The sequence below is a fragment of the Corapipo altera genome, unplaced genomic scaffold (assembly GCF_003945725.1).
Source record: "Corapipo altera isolate COAL_440 unplaced genomic scaffold, ASM394572v1 100, whole genome shotgun sequence".
NCBI lineage: Eukaryota > Metazoa > Chordata > Aves > Passeriformes > Pipridae > Corapipo > Corapipo altera.
This window is the reverse complement of record NW_020884952.1, coordinates 2,113,210-2,132,672: the sequence shown is the minus strand read 5'-3', so window position 1 is coordinate 2,132,672 and position 19,463 is coordinate 2,113,210. Positions and strand designations below refer to the sequence as shown.

The 19,463-nt window shown below is 42.7% G+C and overlaps 1 protein-coding gene across 11 annotated transcripts in view; it reads right to left on the bottom strand.

The window, feature by feature from the left end:
* Positions 1-1,168: 1,168 nt before the first annotated feature.
* BDNF (brain derived neurotrophic factor) overlaps positions 1,169-19,463 on the bottom strand; it is a 38,287-nt gene continuing 19,992 nt past the window's right edge. For 5 of the 11 annotated variants that reach the window (XM_027663343.1, XM_027663339.1, XM_027663344.1 and 2 more), the window contains exon 2: positions 1,169-2,137. In XM_027663343.1, the coding sequence (XP_027519144.1) occupies positions 1,376-2,137 (762 nt within the window). In that variant the 3' untranslated portion in view covers positions 1,169-1,375. Of the gene's footprint in view, positions 2,138-8,727; positions 8,895-11,128; positions 11,175-15,937; positions 16,558-16,756; positions 16,826-18,081; positions 18,121-18,952; positions 19,318-19,463 lie in introns of those variants that run through there. The other 6 variants (XM_027663341.1, XM_027663336.1, XM_027663345.1 and 3 more) reach the window with 6 other exon arrangements.

The following is a 19,463-nucleotide window of genomic DNA, read 5'->3' as shown; positions in this document are numbered from 1 at the left end:
ATACCACCAGAGTTTGCCCACCAGCTTTACAGGCCTGGGGCTGCTGGCATGCTGTGGATGGAGGGTGAGGGCATCCATGTACAGGGCCAAGCTCTCGCTCTCTCACGGAATGCACAGGACCACACCCAGCAGTGACTGCAAGTGGGACGGCCTCACTCAACCCAAATCACTGTTATTTGTCCCCAAACTGGCTGAGCTATTAAGTCCCATAACCAACCTGATTTCAGATCCACCATCATCTTCCTAGACTCTTTCTAGTGCTTCACCAAGACATTTGATCCAAGCACAGTCTTTTATTACATGAAAATCATTGCTCTCAACACTCTATAGAATATTCTCTATATGATAATCTCCAGTCCTATGGTAACTGAAATACCTCAAAGATCACAACCAATGTCCCTCCAGAGGGAGGAAAGGGGAAAGAAAAAATACCAAACACAAACAAACATAGTATAAGCAAATGCAGGTCTCAAAAGACTGCAAATTAAAAAAAAGAACAAAAAACAACAAAAAAACAAACAAACAAACAACAAAAAAAACCCACCAAGAAAGCGTCTTACCATACAATTAAATAAGTGCTGTCTTTAAGCCTGAAGTTCAACAATGTGAAGTGGAACATCACCATTCTTTTTCAGTTGCCTCTTTTTATTATTTTTTGTCAGTAGTTGGATTGCTATTGCAAACACCTTCACAACATACAAAAAACAAATTTGTTTTTAGTCCAGAATAAGGTAATGATTTTTTTTTCCTTTTTAAATCTGATGGGAGTTCAAAAGTAAAAGAGAAACAGTAAAACTATGACAACAGCACCTTGACATTGTTTTAATTCCAACGCTATCAGAAGTTAGAAGCAGTAAACATATATACTAACAGGAATAAAGATACTTACTGTCTAAAATGTAAACAGAATGTTTTGGTTCAATTTATTTTTCTGAAAGAGGACAGTTTATCATTAATTCACAATTGAAGCAGCATGCAATTTTATTATTTTTTTTTTAATTTTTATATTTTCAATTCTTGGCAACGGCGACAAACCACAATGTTAGAGGAATGTAATGCAGACTTTTTCTTTTGCTTGATTTTCTTTTTTTTTTTTTTTGGTTTTTTATTGGGTTGTTTTTTTTTGTTAGGTTTTTTTTTGTTTTTTTTTTTTTTCTCTTTTTTTTTTTTTTTTTTAAACTTGTGCGCAAATGACTTTTTGTTCCCCTTCAGGTCATGGATATGTTCAATAAATAGATTGTGTAACCACTGTACTGTATAAACTTCCATCATACATGCAGTCCATAAAATTATTTTTTACCGAATAATTTACCCTGTTATGTATATGTACAAATAGATAATTTTGTCTCAATATAATCTATACAACACGAACCCACTATCTTCCCCTTTTAATGGTTAATGTACATACACAAGAAGTGTCTATCCTTATGAAGCGCCAGCCAACTCTCTTTTTATTATCCATGGTGAGAGCTCTCACGTAAGACTGGGTAGTTCGGCACTGGGAGTTCCAGTGCCTCTTGTCTATGCCCCTGCAGCCCTCCTTTGTGTACCCCTTAGGGTTGCATTTGGTCTCATAGAAGTATTGCTTCAGTTGGCCTTTGGGTACTGGGACTTTTTCCAGGACTGTGACGGTGGCCCCGGACATGTCCACTGCAGTCTTTTTCTCTGCTGCTGTCACCCACTCACTCGTGCTGTCACACACACTCAGTTCCCCACGGCGAGCCGGATCGGAGTGGCGCCGGACCCTCATGGACATGTTTGCAGCATCCAAGTAGTTTTTGTACTCCTCAAGCAGAAAGAGCAGTGGGGGTTCCAAAGGCACTTGACTGCTTAGCATGACTCGGGATGTGTACAAGTCTGCATCCTTGTTCTCCTCACTGGGCTGGATGTCCTGGTCCTCATCTAGAAGCTCCTCTATGACATGTTCAAAAGTGTCTGCCAGCGATGTCAGTCCTCTTGAACCAGCACTGGGCCCATTTAGGCTCTCCAGAGTCCCGTGGGTCCGAAGACCTGGGTAAGCCAAGCTGCCTTGTCCTCTTAGACTAGCTTCTTTCATCGGGGCAGCTTTCATGCAACTGAAGTATGAGATAACCATAGTAAGGAAAAGGATGGTCATCACTCTTCTCACTTGGTGGAACTGTTAAAAACAAGAAAAACAAATTAACTTACAAGGCTTGGAGTAATAAAAATTCACCTAAGTTGTCACCTAAGACTTTACGCACTTTCTACAGAGATCTGCTGCGTGCAGCTGCAACTTGTTACCAGAGGCAAAGCATACTCTTGTAGAAGAGTGTGCCTTCATTTAGAGTTTCAGATAAAGCATATGCTGCACTTAGGCAACATTGATCCCAGCAAGTCAGAGTTCTTACCTGCCAAAGTCTCTCTGTAGTAAGTAAGTATCAGATTAGATACTATGCAGACTCCTTATTTATTGACTGATTACACCTATTTCAAGTAACAGCAAAAGCAGAACTGCTACTTAGCAATGCAGTATTTCAGCAATAAAAGCCAGCTTCACAATCATGAAAGGTAAGACTTCCATTTCAAGTGCAAATGTAAATATTTGATTTTTAAGATCTCTCTATGGCAAAAATAGTTCATCGTTGTATCCACAAAAACCTGAACAGCACCAGGATAAGTTGCATTTGTATTTTGAAAGCAACCTTCAGAACACAGGAAGAAACCATAAAATTCTGAGGTCTCAGCAGGTCAATTCCTCATCTAAATGTAGTAGGTATATACACACACATATAGAACAAGAAAAGGGCCCAGAACAGTACAGTAAATTTGAGCTCCACAGACACCTTGCATCATGTGAACAGCATGGGAAGGCCCTGCTGGATTCCAGGGCTGGTAAGAGCTCTCTCAAGGTGACAGGAGCAGAATCACTGTTTCCCAGAGCCTCACACTGGCTGTTTTCAAGTGGGCAAAGCATTTATTTAAACCTAGCTTGAGCCCAGAGCCCATCATGAACTCCAGCACAACCAGCCCTACTGCCATACTGAAAGACAGTTTGCCTGTTTCTCTCACATTCTGCCCCAAGGTCTGGCGTGTGCCATGGGCTGTGCTTTGATGTTTATGTGTACGCTTGTCTCTGTCCCCATTGAGAGGGGGGTAGCACCAGAAAGGAGTGCTGGTAAAGAAACTCTTCACCAGGCTTGGAGTCACCACAACTCGCACTTCTATCAGCACTCCCAACAGCTTGGAGCTTGTATGACTGCTCCTTCCCAAGAGCTTTTTGCTAAGTCTCCATATGAGATCAGGGCAGAAATTGTTTCCTCCTCAAGAGCAGAGGAGGAAAGCACTGTTACAAGAACCCCTCAAATCCTGTAGTGACAGAGAGCTATACTTTCTGTCTGATCCCAAGTGCTACTAAAACATCCATCACATTCAGTTGTTATTTTTCCGCCTTCTGATCCCTGTTCTCACCAGTCCTGCTTGCTAGAAAGCAATGGCATTGTTCACATTTTTGAAGAAGCAGCTAATGCTTGTTTCAGAGCTTTTGAAGTTCATTCGGAAGTACCTCATACTTGGCAGTAAATGCTGTTTCTGTTTGCCAACAGGGTGCTGTGTAAAAAAGACTTACTTTATCTCCTGCAAATATGCTGTGGGAAACTAGTACTCTTAAGACTTGAACATGGAAAGACAATTTATCATAAAACACACAAATAAAATAAAATGTGTACTAGAAAGGAAGTGCCCAAAATATGGGTCTCAAAGTTTACTTAATGAAGGCAGGGTGGAAAGTGTTTGGGTTTGTGTCCATGCCCTCCTCACCCCTAGCCTCTCACTGAACAAGATTTTGGCCAAGTATTCTCTTTACCTCAGCGCAACTCTTCCTTCATCCCTCCATCTCTCTTCCTGTTTAAAAGTGTTGTTGTGGCATAGATTTATTAAGATTAAACAAACCTGACATCTGTGACTCACAGGAACATAGTGTTTGCTCTAACCATGCAGAACATTAATATTTTGCAGATTTTTTTCATCCTACGATTTTTAAAACATTCTACAGGGAGTGTCAGCTTTCTTTCTCAAAGGGGAGAGAAATACTACAGAGGCGATTTACAAAACAAGGAAAAAGATTGTTAGTCTTCCTTTATCAAACAAGGAGAGACAACTCTTGCAGTCTTGAAAAGGGGTGGCTCAGCTAGCATACAAATGCAGAGCCAGCAGGACAAAAAACAATATTCATACTACATCTTTGGAGAGTTATTTTCTATAAGACCTAAAAGGAAAAGAACCCCAAACACCCACATCACACTTTGTGACCACCAGAGCAGTGAACAGAACACAGATCTTCTGGCTCCTATTCAAGTTCCTGTTATTTTTATTAAAGTAGTGCCCAGAGATCCCAGCCAATTCTTGACTCTGGAGGACAGAGTCTGTCTGAGCACGTAGTACCCCAAGGGACCTTCCAGTGCAAAAGAGAGAGGGCACAACACAAGAGGCACCAAGACAAGCAGATAACAAGGAGAAGCTTGCACCCACCAGGTAAGCACACCAGCTGGAGGCTGATCAGCTGCTTTTCAAGTGAGTTGGGTGAACAAAGGAGAGAAGGATCCCTGGACCAGGCCATGTCCTTCACCATTGTCACTGGGCTGTTTACCTCTCATGGATGTGAAGTGAACAGAATAGTGGCTGTGCAGCTTCACTCACAGGGCCACTTCTCTTACAAGGAAAACAGAGGACAGAGGTGCGGATTGACTTTGATAAGCCCTCAGAATTCTCCACCAATGGCTGGTTGGTCACCAGATACAACAGTACTTTATATACCACATTAAATTAATTCTTCCTTAATCAGTTTTGCCTTCCATTTAGCAAGGACACTGCTGCCTCGTTTGATATATTTACATCCCATCCAATGACATGCAACTACCACTATTATCTGGGGTGGCACAAAATTGTGTACAACTAGACTTTGAAAACCAACAACTTTTAGACAGCCGTTACCCACACAGTATACTGATAATACACAAGAAAACATGTCTGCTTAAAAGCCATTCCTCTTCCTCCCATTTATAACAGCAGAAGACTATGTCAAAGCAAGCTTTAGCAGCACAGACACATGGAATATTGCCAGCAAGCAATCACACATCAAACATCTTTTTCTTTGTAAATGAGTCCCAGACTAAGCTGAACTCTGCAAGCAGGATGTGAAAAGATTCTTCTCTCTATCTTGACAGTGACTTGAGCAATATACACAGTCCTTGTCTTTGGCAGCAAAATTATATCAAGTGATTTAATACATGGAAATAATATTTTATCACCTGGGAAATATCTTCATTTTAGGAGCCATAGCAATTTGTATTAGCAGTTGCTCAAAAATCTACTAGTTTAACATGGTATAGCAGAATAAGGTATCTCACTTCACAATCTTTCAGCTATTTTTGAACTGACACCTGAATGCATGGTTCATCTCTTTCTTAGTGAGGCAGGACTAATATCCCAATGTAGCACCAATAAGGTCACTGGAAACACTTTGGATGGTAGCTTCCAGTCCTTTTCCTCTGTTCCCCAACTTTAAACCTTCAGTATACTACAAAGATTAAAGATACTCCCTGTCCTGTTACAACAAGTGCCTTGTAAACCCCAAACACTAACATATTATATACATTTTTCCGATTATGAGCCAGTAGAACAGTAGAATTGCGCTGGGAACATGGGAGGAAACTGTATTTTCCTGTTTTCCCAGCATGTTACTACCGAGCAAGGTACTGAATATCCCCCACTATGAGCCCTTGCCTGGAGATGCCCAGCATTTCTGTGTACACCTGTGCCTGAGGATACCCTGGCAGACCCAGCACCTATTTCCCATGGAGGCTCACCAGTGCTGAGCAACCTGGTTGATAATGCATGTTCTGAGGGCATAAATACAACTGAATGCCAGACAAGGAGAGTAGCCACCACCACTTTTAGTGAGACGTGCAGTCAGAAAAATACAATGTAAAAATCAGTGATGACACAGCGTGAGTCTGCAGTCCCACAGCACACTCACTGCCTCCCTTCTCAGCCGTAGGAGGTTCAGGTCTCTACTCCACACCTTCTAGGACAAACAAGAGAAGACTGCAACCCCTTTGCACTCCTGTTCAGCCACATCTTTGGGCACAAAAGATCGAAGACTTCTCTAGGAGAGGAAATCTTGGTCCAACTGCTGTCCCACAGACTGTTGTATACACCCACTAACTTGTATAACATAGATATAAACCAGCCTCCTTGAGAGTAAGCCTGAAACTACTCCCTCGGGACACACGAGATCTCTGTCAGGAATCACATTTGAGACTGGCTTCCCAAATGCCATCCATTCTCATGGCTGCAAGAGCATCCTTCCCGCTTTCATGCAGCACAGCAAAGCTGTAGCAATGAAAAGAGGTCACCCACCACGGACCAGATCTCAGGAAGACGTGACCTAGTTTGTACTTCAATAAAGTCCATACAATTACAGCTAGAATAAGGGCACGTAATTGTGGCAGTCATCTCCACTAATGGGAAGGAGGCTCATTAAATGAAGGTCATGTCAATTATCTACAGTTAGTTTACATACAGACTCAGTTACCTTGCTGTACTATTTATTTCAGTATTTGTATTTAATGAGGATTCACCAGTTAATTGTTTTATTTCATTATTTTTAGTTATTTTAAGCAGGAATCTAGCAGCTTAACAGGTTGTATTTCCAGCAGAGAGACCTGAGGAACAGCTGTGAACATGCACTTGCTTTTCTGCATCCTGATATGTGCCATGGAAGTTGAAATAACTTTCAGTAGTGAATAGATTCATAATGCTTTAATCTCCAGAAAGGAGTGTGTTGAGGAAGATAAAATTAGCAGCAAGATGACATTCATTTTCTGCCTTGCCATTTTCTAAGATCTTTACACAAAAGTTCAATTTACTAAATACTACTGAATGCCACAGGCATGAGTTTCTGCTTCACGCATCATTACCAGAGTGTGTGAACAGATATCAAAATGGGACGCATGTCAGCACATGATTTGCAAAGACTAAATGTACAGAGAACAAATACTATTAACCTCTATCACATGCATAACTAGATGTCTGACACACTCTGGTTATCCTTGAGGCCACTTATGCAGCAAACTGTATAATTATTTTTTATTACTGCAAATCAAGCGCCCACCTCCCAATACATACACATGCACACCCACATCCAATTTGTATTCTTGTAAATTGGTGCTTCATGTCAGGAAGAAGAAACCTATTTTATTTTTGTTCTCATTTTGGTTTTCCCTGAGGTAATAACATCTATTTAGCCATAATGCCAGAGATGGCAGAGACTAAGAAGCATTTTGAAGTCCAAGATAAACAGCAAGCAAATTTACAAGTAGTGTTAACTTTAACTACAACTTTTAACATGAGAAATTTGCTTTCATCTTATGTTGCTAAATTTTGCCTGTGGTACAGCTTCTGAGAGCAAAGATACTCCAGCAATGCCTACACTGGCTCTAGAGAAGCATGAATCTGTTTAAAGCACTACAAGGATAGTTCCAAGGTGGGGTTCCAAGGTTTTATCAGACTCTCTCCCCAAAGCATACAAAAATCACAACCTCTCCTGAAAACCAGAGGTGGGAAAGAACCCAGAGAAAATAATGGCAAAATCATAATGCCATGACATCACAGTCCTGATCTTTCACAGAGCTGTGCATCAGAGTTTCCTACAAACTTTCATCATACCTTTCCGGACACTCAAACAGCAAAGTACACACTCGCTTCAAAGCTCCAATTAAGGTGCTTTAATGGGCACAGAGCAGTCTCCTCATTTACAAACATGCTTATACTTAAATTGGCTAAGTGCAGGACTACAGGGAGTTCCCAGCAGGATCTCTGTCGGACAGATCTCAGACCCATTCTGCCCATACCAGGAAACAGGTAGGATGAGTTCTGGCAGTATGTGCAAGTGAAGGAATGGCAGGCCAGACTCACAGATAGCGTCACAGCTTCCAGAGAGACAACCTCCATAGAAGAGTTGTGAACTATTTTAATAGTTTGACAATGGGAACTGATTGTTGAACCAGTGACACACAGACTGCCTTTCCAGCTGTTTGTACAGCATCCCACTCTCGGGGCACTCAAACTGCACGGGGAGCTGTGATTCCAACTGTAAACAGAGAAAGTCACCTCCCAAAGGGTACTTGTGTGCATGCCACCTTTCATATCAATCACAATGTGCTTCATCACAATGGTTTTTTGCCAACATTTCATGTTGAAATCCCAAGGTATGCGGTGAATGTCCTCCTCAAACAAAAGCAGGTTTATTTCTGCCCACCAGAGTATCATGGGTAGAGTATCATGCTGCACTTCTCTTGCTGTGTCACAAATACTGTTCAGTAGGGACAATACTTCCAAGTCTAAAACCTATGCATTAGCAAGTTCCAATCTCAAAACTGACTTCAGGCTCAGAAAACTGCATTAATCTTTTTAGATTATACGTCAAGGTTCATATGTTCATGCCATTACTGTTGTCATTCAGAAGTAACATTAATGCAATCTTTGTGAAAGTTCACCCACAGAACAGGCTGCCTAACCCCCCTCAAAACATGAAAAAGCACAAAAACAATCCATGAAATAATTACTCAACGCCAAGATACCACCTAGTTCCTCCATGGGAGCAGATAATTACAGTTCTCCGAAATCATTTGCTTCAAAAGCCACTGGAGCTGCACGGAATGTTAATTCAACCTGTGCGCAGAAGAACGTTAAGGCAGAACCTCAGACCTTTGAGCAGCATCTGTGGTTTGTCTTCCATTTCACAATGGTTCTTTGGTATGAAACACTGTGCTGAATCATCACAGGACTTGGCAGCTATTCTGCCAAGTACACACATGAAGCTCCCACTGAAGTCAAGGATAATTGGCACCCGAGAGCAGGAACAGAATGGATCATGTTGCGTGCGCTCTAGTGCGAGTTGGATCCCTTGTACTGTGACATGTGTCCAGCAGCCCTGGAACAACCCAGAAGCTGCTGTACCAGTTGAGCTTGGATCTTACAGAGTGCTCTAAACTAGTGAACAGCATGTAAAGCATCCCACGCACGTATCAGTTCTGCTGCAAGTGGCAAGCTTCCTAGGACCTATAGAACATTATGCACTCGACAGGAACGTAAGCGAAGCTTTGCCAAGGAAAATCCATTGTTAAAAAGCATAACCATCAGACAAAGCAGTTACCCGTGGTTTGGGCAGGCAGTGCTTTCCCCAGGGTACGAGGAGGAGAGCAAGGGCTATACCCCTGCAAGACTCCTACCTTTGCTGAGACCCTGACTGTGTGTGGCACTGCTGTAAGAGAATGCCTTGCTTTTAACCATAGACAGTACTTGAAATGAAGCAGACCAGTATGTCGTGATGTGCATGAACCAGAAACTGGAAATGCCTGTTGTCAGAGCCCTGACAGGTATTAACAATATGCCTGCATTTGCCAGTGGTGTTATCAGTCATCTTTTGGCTGTCCGCCCTTGTGTGCAGATTTCTCTAGACACATGCTCAGTCCAGTTATTAGCACAGCATCTCCATGGAAATATTTTCCATAGACAGGGCAAGGGGTAAAAGCTCACACTGAGGGACCAAAGCAGTTTCTGGGAGCATTCAAGTCCAAAGTTACATGGCAGCAGAACCAGAGCAGGAGTAGAAACTCGGAAGTTTGCAAAGTCACCTCAGTCTCCGTTAATGGAATAATGAGGACTTCATATTGAATAAGGAAACACTCATTAGGAATCTAACCCACTTCACTGGGCAGCCAGCCCCACACGTGCCTTGCTGTGGCAACAGCTTTCTCTTCAGAGATAACACTGTTGGAAAACTATGTCAATATGTTAACATAACTGTATTGAAAACACTTTGGCAAGAAGTGCTCTTTCACCACTGATATTTTACTACGACAATGCAGCTCACCACAGATTTGAAAGCATTATAGTTTTCAGCTTTTTTTTTCTCCCACCTCCGAAGTGGTTTCATGTTGAAACAAGACTTCTGCAATTGCTACGCCTGGTACTCTATCCCTAACCTAATTTAAAAATTTGGAGCCACCTTCAGTTGGATTCAATAGAGGGATACACAGGGTCACGTTGTATAACCAGCATGCCAATAGCAGAGACTCACCCAAATAAGCTCCCCCCCTGCTCCATTCTTAGGCAAACACTTACAGACTTACAACACTGTATTTTTGCTTTCATCTCACAAGCTCCACAAAGGGAAAGGGTTTGGAATTACTAGAAGGGGTGAGAAGGTACATCTGGCAAAGATTCAAGTGTTTGAAAACAAGCTTCATCAGTTGTACTGCTCAAAGTACAAACATTCAATGGAACACACAGGAAAAAAAACCTGCAGCCTTGCAGGAAAAATTAATTTATCAAACTCCTGCCTTCTCCCAGTTGCATAATGGCATAATTTCTTTCACAGGGGAGCATTACACTGTGCTTTCTGTGAATTACACAGACCATGGGTTCTTCTCCTCCTCAATTAAAAATGAAGTCACCTGGTTCATGACTTTTCATACTTGCCACCAGATATAACTACAGATTGTGGCATCATGGGTAATTATTTCCACAAAAACACTGAGGTTCCTTGAAGCAGTAAGTTCCAGTGGACCTAATCCTGGTGGACACAGTCACTACTTGGTGTAAATCCATAGTGTTCCATTCATAGATTTATACCAGTTGTAAAGGCAGCCCAGTATTTATGTGGTCTGCAAACCACCACATAAATATGGAGTCGCCACCTAAACTAGAGCTAACAGCTGTATCCAAACAAAGTGTGACAGGTTTCAGCAGAATAGCTTCCTCGCGCTCAGGACTCCTGAGGGATACAGGCATATTTGGGAATAATTACACTTTAAAGAGGAAGAAAAAAAGCTTTTTAGGTGTGCAGACTAGCTCCTCCCTTCCCCCACTGCTTTAAGCACACAAATAGCCCAGACATGCCTATAAAGAGAAGTATGCAAAATCCAGCCCAATACCACCTAAGGTTCCTCACTTGGGTGTCCTGTTTCACGCACATCCCCCCCACTGAAGAAAGTGGCTTTGCTGCCAGCAAAGTCCTCCTGTAAGAGCCCTTAAGCTCCAAAGGGTAGGTTTGTATATGAGATTTCAGTCATTAAATAAACAGTTCTCTAAAAAACTTCAATACCTGTCCCTTCACGTAAGGAGATTCTACAACCCTGCAGGGAAGGATGGCTTCTCTCCAAGTAGCTCGGGGTGGGGGAGGAAAGAGAAAGTTAAAGCAAGAAACATTAAATTACCCAATTAGTCTGTTGGATACACCTAAGTGTTCTCTCTCTCCCAAGTATCTCAACAACATAACAGACTACTTAGAAGTCAGCATCCTATTCAAAATCAAAAGCAGAGCTGTCATGCCAGAGATCATTAGTAGCTATAGAGATAAAAAAAAGTTGCAAAAGCAGAGAGATCTGGTGCTTTTACTACTGTGACTCTCCAGCAGTACAACATTTCTTAGAGAACACGCTATCAAAGCCCCCGAAATGCTTTGCAAACATTGAATCTCAACACACTTAGGTGAGGAGGAACCACATCAGAAACCTTGTTTTCCTCCTGGGTAGCCTGAAGCCCACAAATATGCTTAAACATCTTACCCCAGATTACATAGCAAGTTGCTCGTGAACCAGAGGAGAACAGAGAGCCCCTGGCCTCAGCCCCTCACCTCAGCCACTACACAAAGCTGTCTTTACCACATATATCATCCACATACTTTGCAAATCTCTCTATGGTAACGTAGATATCTAACACAGAAAGAGGCTGATTAAAACCTTAGGGGTATTATTTGGAATACATATGCTAGCTCACTTCCATCTGTGTCGTTAATTAGTTCCTGACTGTAGGTTAAATGTAGGGCATGTTGTCACGAGCCTAAGGTGGGGTGGCAGGAACTCCTGCTATTGCCATATGGCTTTTTGTTTCTTCTTTCATTCTTCAGCTTTCAGCCTCCTGCTTCCAGTTTGTGGGCTCAACCATCGTATAACAAAGAACAACAAGGAAAACAAAACTAGTGTTAAAACATTAATATTCTTCACCATTAAAACCTCTACGAAGTTCTATTGAAATGCAACACAAGTATCTATCTCATCCAGAGGCTTTTACCTGCAGCAAACTTGCTATGAAATTCAGGAAAGACCTATTCCCATGGAGAAGTACCACTGCACAAGCAGGGATTTACCAGCCCTATAAACACAAACCAGGCAGCTTTCCAGAGACCAAGTGTCAGCCCTAAGTCGGACAAAATGAGAAGAGCAAGGCTATGCCTACTTGTAATATAGATGTCCAGCACTTCCAGGGGATGAAGCCAGTGTAGCAGCACCATCACCAACAATAAAAATTAAAAAAAAAAAAAAAAAGAGTTCCAGTCATCTTGTTTTCCAATGCATCTCCACAGATCAACCTTTTCTGTTAAAATACCCATGGCTCAGGACCATCCTCAACAAAGCTGTGCCTGAACGCGAGTAATTACAAGATATGCAGAGTATCAGCAGTCCCCCTGCAGCCATTTTCTAGTGAGTACTACTTGAATATTAACAGGTCTGGTGGTGCTTTGTGACTGAAGACTTGCTCCAAAGTGTTTAATTTAAAGTAGACATGGAGGTTATTTATTGTGTTTTCTGGCTCTCACTGCATACCTGTCCTTCCATTAGCTAAAGGCAGGGAAATGATTTATAGTATTTCCAAGCATAAGTTTCATAACAGTTACAAGAATCAGAGCAAGGGAAAAAATACAACAATATCCATGTTGAACAAAACAGGTTAAGAATCCAGTCATATGACTTCATGCTTGAGGCTTATGGAACTCAAGATGTTGCCTCTAAGTTTGTCAGTCTCAAAGGTAGACTTATTTGGAGGCTTAGACTTCTACCCAGTTTCTTCTTAAACATTATTTCTGCCTTTTTTTTTTTTTAATGGAGGTGTGTGGAATTGACTCACATCCTTTTGCAATATCCTTGCTCACTGGTGACATTCCTCCTACTTTTGCAGTTTCAATGGAAGAAAAGTTTTGCACAGGGGGCAGCAGAAATCTATCATTGGTGCAAAATTGGAAGAGAAAAGGACTTAAAATGAGTCTTTCATGGAAGGCAGCTTTATTCTTTGTTTTAAACTCACATGCCAATCATTAGCTTTTAAGGGGAAGACTCATTTTCAGAGATTCTTTTGCAAGTCATTACACAAAATCTACATTTCTGTGAGAAGATGTAAAGGTGCACCTGCATATTATCTCTTTGCACCATTTCATTGGCAGCAATTTGCCAACACCACACCAGTAAGTACCCTGCTGCTGCAATGACATGTGAAACATCCTTCTTTGCCCCCTGTAGAATAAAAACAATCCTTCTTCACCTGTGGGACGTAAGCTGCCAACAACAACAAAAAACTCATTACATTGACATAACGTGTAATGTTTATATTTGAAAAAGGAAAAATGGAGAACTTTACATGTGTTTATTCCTAGTTTTGGTTCAAACAATTATAAAGATAAAGGATGGTCATGATGTTCAGCAGCACATTCATACTTCACCACAGTTTCCTGGCATGGATTCTGGTTAGGTCATCCTTGCCAGCTTGAACTTGTCAGTGACTTTGCTTCCCCCTCGGACTCACACTGGCTTTCAGTACAAATTCTATCAAATAGCATTTCTCTCTTGGCATTTACGGCTCAGTCAAACTGGATTATCAACTCAGAAGGAATGTAAATAGCAAGTGAAGATCCAAGTCTTAATGGAGGCAGCCAGCAGGCACAATTACCTAGAAATACTGCAAAACAAGTCCTGTCGCTCATCCCAACAGTGTCCATACACTTCTGTGTGCAGTGACAACTGTGACTGAGGGGGGGGTGACTGGTTTACTTACTAATTCAGCCTTTGAATAAAGTTTAGATTTAATTTCTTTTCTGCTCAGTGTAGCAAGTACTGAACACTCAACAAGAATGTCACGGTCCGTGTAAAGATGGATAAACTAAACCATATGGATACTCAGTGTTGCACCAAGCTTAGAAAGTAAATGGCATAAGGGACTAAGGAATCCAGAGATCACAACCTTTAATTCCTTTATCTAGACAAAATTGCATTTCTCCAGAAGCTGTTATGTTTAAAGAAAGCAGTGTTTCGATCACATTAGATAAGGCACAAGATTAATCTTAACTCACTTTTAAAAGATATGTACTACAAGATTATGGGGTGAATCTTTTGCTGAATTAGAAAAGAATATATAACAGCATTTTGCTCAAGATTTTGCTTAGTTCAACTTTTTTGAACTAAGTGTAGAGGCTCCTCCTCTACACTACATGTATGTAAAGCCTACTTGTAGCTCAGTGCACATAAAGGAAAGGCTGAGGTTGATGTGGAACTCTGAGAGCCAAGAGCAGTCTTTCAAACTCTAGACTGGTACAACAGCTCTCATGCACTCTGATAAGTTATAAACAGTTTGCAGTTGCCTCCTGACTTGTGGCAAATATCCCTGTATCACAGCTCCTCAGTTTCCCACAGGAAAACTCTATTCCCTAAGAAGTTATGCATTAAGATCTTATCCCATTATACTTTATGCTGACAGACTTCAAGTATCTTAAGAAATTAAAAAATCCATCACATGGAAAGTTATATAGTACATGCAATCATGTAGTGGCTTATCAACTCCAGGTTTGGTTAAACTGAGGTTTAGTTGCTTTGGTTTTCTTATTCCACTGGGTATTTGATAGCCAAGGGTTAGCAGTTACTATAAAAGCCCCCAAATCATACTGTTTCTCTAAGAGTCAACTAATTGCACATGTGACTGTGAGTTCAGTGGGTAAAACAGATGCACTGTTTCTCTCTGTAAGCAGTTCTTCACAAATTAGATACGGAACAGCACCCTCTCAAATGCAGAGGAAGAACCTGCTATAGCAGGTTGATGTACAGAACAAAAATCAGAAGCTGCGAGCTCAAAAGAACCAAAGAGCAGATACAGCAAGGGCATTCCATGTTGTTAGATTTGAGGGAGCAGCAAATACCTGTGCACCCAACTTAACTTTGATACTTTTAAATGGAGAAAAGTATGAATCTACTGAAACCAACCTAAAGGCTGCTGGCTCAGTACATTGGGAAAAATCAGGATGCTTTTCTAGTCCACCAAATATCTATTAAAGGACAGCCCCTGGCAAGTAGACTTCAACGATGGGATGGGGAACAAACCTACCTTCAACCCAACTCAAATCCTTCAGGGACTAGTTCTACATTGCATTTTATTTGTGCAACCTTTAGACAGGCTATAAAGTCTCACCAGCAGCTGTACCAAACCAGTATAAATTTGACTTGCAAATACTTTCTTACTGAAAGTGATGCTTCTTGTTTACCTATTCAAGCCAGACAGAGAAGACTGTATAAAACTTAATTACCTAAATTGCTAGAACAGGATTCACAGGTAACACCTCAGTTGCAGAGCTAAAAAAGCCCGAACGATTACACTAAATTTATACTGAGGAGTTAGAAGGATTGGGATTAACTCATTTTAATGGTGCAGGCTCCCTTGCCAGAGCCAGCACGAGCGGCCTGTGTGGTTCGTGCATCTCTAGGTGGCAGTAGCTGCTCAGATTTTGAGATACCATAAGATGCTTATCTCAAATTTAGCAACCAGTATTCCTCCCATCCTCCTAGAATTGCCTTTCCTAATGTGAAATGTGACCCCCTCCCCCATTTCTTCATAATTTATAGTAGTCTGTAGCTGAGTCACAAGGATTTCTGCATTTTCCTAACCAAGTACACAAGAAAAGAAGTGAACTGCCAAAGGATTGAGGTAATTTATAGCGTAAAGCATCGAGAGCTTCTAGTCGATCAAAGGACTCAGAGAAACAAATATAAGAACAATCATGCCTTCTGTTCTCTACAAATGCCACGGCCAGAAATAACTGTCCTAATTAACTGGTTTCAGAAAATGACTTCTCTGAAAAATACAATATTCTTACCGAGGAAACTATACAACTGCCACAGCCTTACGGCAGCTGTCACCAGGGCATAAAAATCACTGATGGAAGTTTCCTTTTGCTTTCTCCGGTTGTCCATGGTACTCATCTTTAGACAGCTGTATCCATTCATGATGGCTAAATCACGCTGTAATGGGACATTCTGCTACCACTAGGATCAGTGTTACCAAGAACCACAATCACATCAGGTCAGTATTTTCACAGCTAACACTCTGTTCACTGGTTATAAAGGGTAGAAACTTTGCCTGAGATGAGGTTGGCTTTTTGTTGCTAAGACTCTTGCTGTTCAGTCCAGTCCATGGTGTTCTCAGTATTTCAGACTGCTCCATGTTCATTGTTGCTGTTGGGTGTAGCAGTTGGACCCCACCACTCTACAGGTTCTTGGTAATTAGTCCTGAACGTTGAAAAGGAGGAAAGGCTGAGCCTGACCCTACAGATCACCTACACCTTATGCATATGACTGTCCTGCTCCACATGGACAACTCCTGCAAACAGTGCTCCCCACTGGGCTGCTCAGAGCCTGGAACTGGTAACATGTAGGCTTAAGGGACCATGGCAGAGTTGTCTGTATGCACTGCACAGCAAAATCTATTATTTATTGTTTGAATTACAAGAGCACTCACAAGTCCTTGTCAGGTACCAGGAAGACAGGCAAGACTGTCTCTGCCTCAAAGAGCCCGCAGTCAAAGATAAGACTGAATAATAGCTATGGATAAGGACAGGAAACAGTAGGATTTGTGAGCTGACAGCACAGCCTACCAGCCCCATTCCAACACATCAGGCCATTCACTCTGTACACACCTGTGCTGCTTCCTAATGGTGTATCACAGCAAACAGGAGTTGTTACACACAGCACCTTCCCAGCTGCAGCTGAAGACAGTAAGTTATTGAGTTAACACTTCATTTCAGCAACACACAAAAATAGCTTGGCTTCAGTGCCTTTTAAAAGCTTCCTTTTAAAGGGTGTTTACAGCTAAGCATTACCAAGAATGCCAGTGTATGAACTGATCTAAGAAATGATTGAGAGTTTCCCAATTAAGCAGCATTTCAGCTATTTAGGAGGAACCAAGTGCTCGCAACATATGCTTGAAAACAGGTCAAGACAAGTCAGCAATTAACCTATTAAAAGCACATATCCTTTTCTAGTGGAGCCTCCACCAATTCACACAATGCCTAACGTGAGATTTCTAGTGTAGGCACAGGGCACATTCTTAGAACAACTTTTCAGCCTTTTATACAAACCAGGAAGGCAGGTATGGGATGTACTTTTTTTTTTTTTACTAGGATCACACTTACTACACAAGTCACTCAGTAGAGTGAATTGTTTCTCATGTTCATGCAGTGCTCACCCATAGGAGGGTTGAGAGGCTCTCCTACTTTCAAGTTACCTGTGACCTGTCCCGCACCCCGCTGGAGAATTATCTTCTGAGCAAAACACGCAGCTTCTTGGGTTTTCCTGACAGCAACAGTAACAGCTGCACAAAGTGCTACAGGTACTGCAAGGACTTTTAACTGCAGATACTTTCAGCTCAGCACTGTCACTTTGCTTTTAAGCAAAGCACAGAACCTTATACATTCTTTCCCTATATTCTTTCACATGTTAGCGAGTCTTTAAAATCCTTTGCGTCTGTGCACTGCATTTTGTAGTATCCCAGCACACTGTAGTACTCCCATAGCACTACTGTTACAACATAATGCCTTGGTGCTTAAAAGCATGCTGCTTGAAATTAAACTTTTTTTCAGTTTAGTCCTACTCCCTCCAAGATAAAAGTCCTTCCCCATTCTCCTCCACCATTATATCTGCATTATTCAGATAAAAATGTTCTTCATCTTTCTGACCTGGTTTACCCTGATTTCACAGCCATATAACAACAGGATCTACCCTGCAGCTCCGGAAAGCAGAGAGCACTGGCAACATGAACAGAAGGCACACTGCTTACATATGGGTTTTCCCAGCCGAGGTTCAGTGAAGCTGAACATTAAGTGGTAGTACTACAGCAGAAAATTGTTGTGAGTTACAGAGCCCTGCAGAAAGGCTCCTGTATCTACTCGTGTTAAGTAAAGAGCTGAAACATCTACCAGCTCCTTTAAGGTATTTTAGAGTTAAAACAGAGCCATTGCCTTACCCTGAGACCAAGGTGAGGGACAGCACTCGCTCCTGTAGAACATCACTGTTTGCCTTCTCCCTCTCCCCAGGTGTGTTTACACAACCAGTGCGCGGCCGCTCCGCACGCAGGAAGCCGTAGTGTCCCCCTGACAGCTGCTATCTCCTCTCGTGTGCCAAACCACAGGATTCGCATAGAGCCAAGAGCGTCCCCTCTGCCTGTGTTGTCTTCTACACCTAGACTAACTCCGGGCCATCACTGGGCTCAAGTTTTCACTCAGAGGCTTGCAGGCAGTGCTCCGTCTCTGCAAGCGGAGCCATTGACTCACACCAAGGCACTACCCGGCACAAAAGAGCAGGACGACAGGACGACCTTCTCACTCGGGACAGCCACCATGCGCAAACAGAGCAAACCCTTCGCTTCTGCACAACCAGCCACTCAAAATTGGTGATGTGAGAGTTCCTCCCACCCACGAGCAGGTGGCTCATTACCCAGCCCTTTGCTCGTATCTACAGACAACCAAGGAAATTCATTTTAAGTACTTATCACCATGAATTAAAGATTACAGAAATACTGGCTGAAAAAAAAAAAATGTATTGCCAGGATAGATTCTTTGCATTCATTATAACTGTGTTACTAGAAACATAAATAAGTAATGACTATTGATCTTGCATAACCTCAGAACAGCAAACTACAATAAACTGAGAGGAAAAGGACATATCTTAACTGGAATGTACAAACCAAGACACCAACAGCACCTCTTAAAAATAAACAAGCAAAGCCAGCGCGGCCCACAGCTGTAACACCTCACGCTTTTAATTCTAGTAAAAAAATCACCGGGACAGGACGAGGTTTCCAAAGTATTAATTACACATTCGCCAACCAAATTTACCATTTAACCCGTTTCCTTCTGGCTGAAGGAGTGTCTGACACCCCGATATGAATCCACAGCCGGCGCGCCCGGCCCCGCCGCTCCCCTGCCCGGGCACCTCCAGCCGCTCAGGCCGCCGGGCTCCCGCCCTGCGCCGCCTTCCCTTCCTTCCTTCCTTCCCTCCCCGCGGGCTTCCCGCGCCCAGCGGACGGGGGAAGCGGGAGAGGCACAGGACAAGGCGCCCATGGCACCGGATCCCGGTGAGGGTGCCCGGCGTGCTTCACATTCCAGCGACGGTCCAGCTTCAACAAGTGCATCGCGCCCCTCCCTGACGGCACCTCGCCCGCCAGCGCCGGGGCGGCGCCCGGACCCGGCCCTGCCCGCAGCCCGGCCGGGCCGTGCCCCGCCACCGCTCCCGCCGCGGGCGAAGGGATCGGGGGAAGGAGGGATCGAGGGACGGAGGGATCGAGGGAAGGAGCGAGGGAAGGAGGGAGCGAGGAGGGGGCCGGGGCCCCGCCGCGCGCCCGCCGCC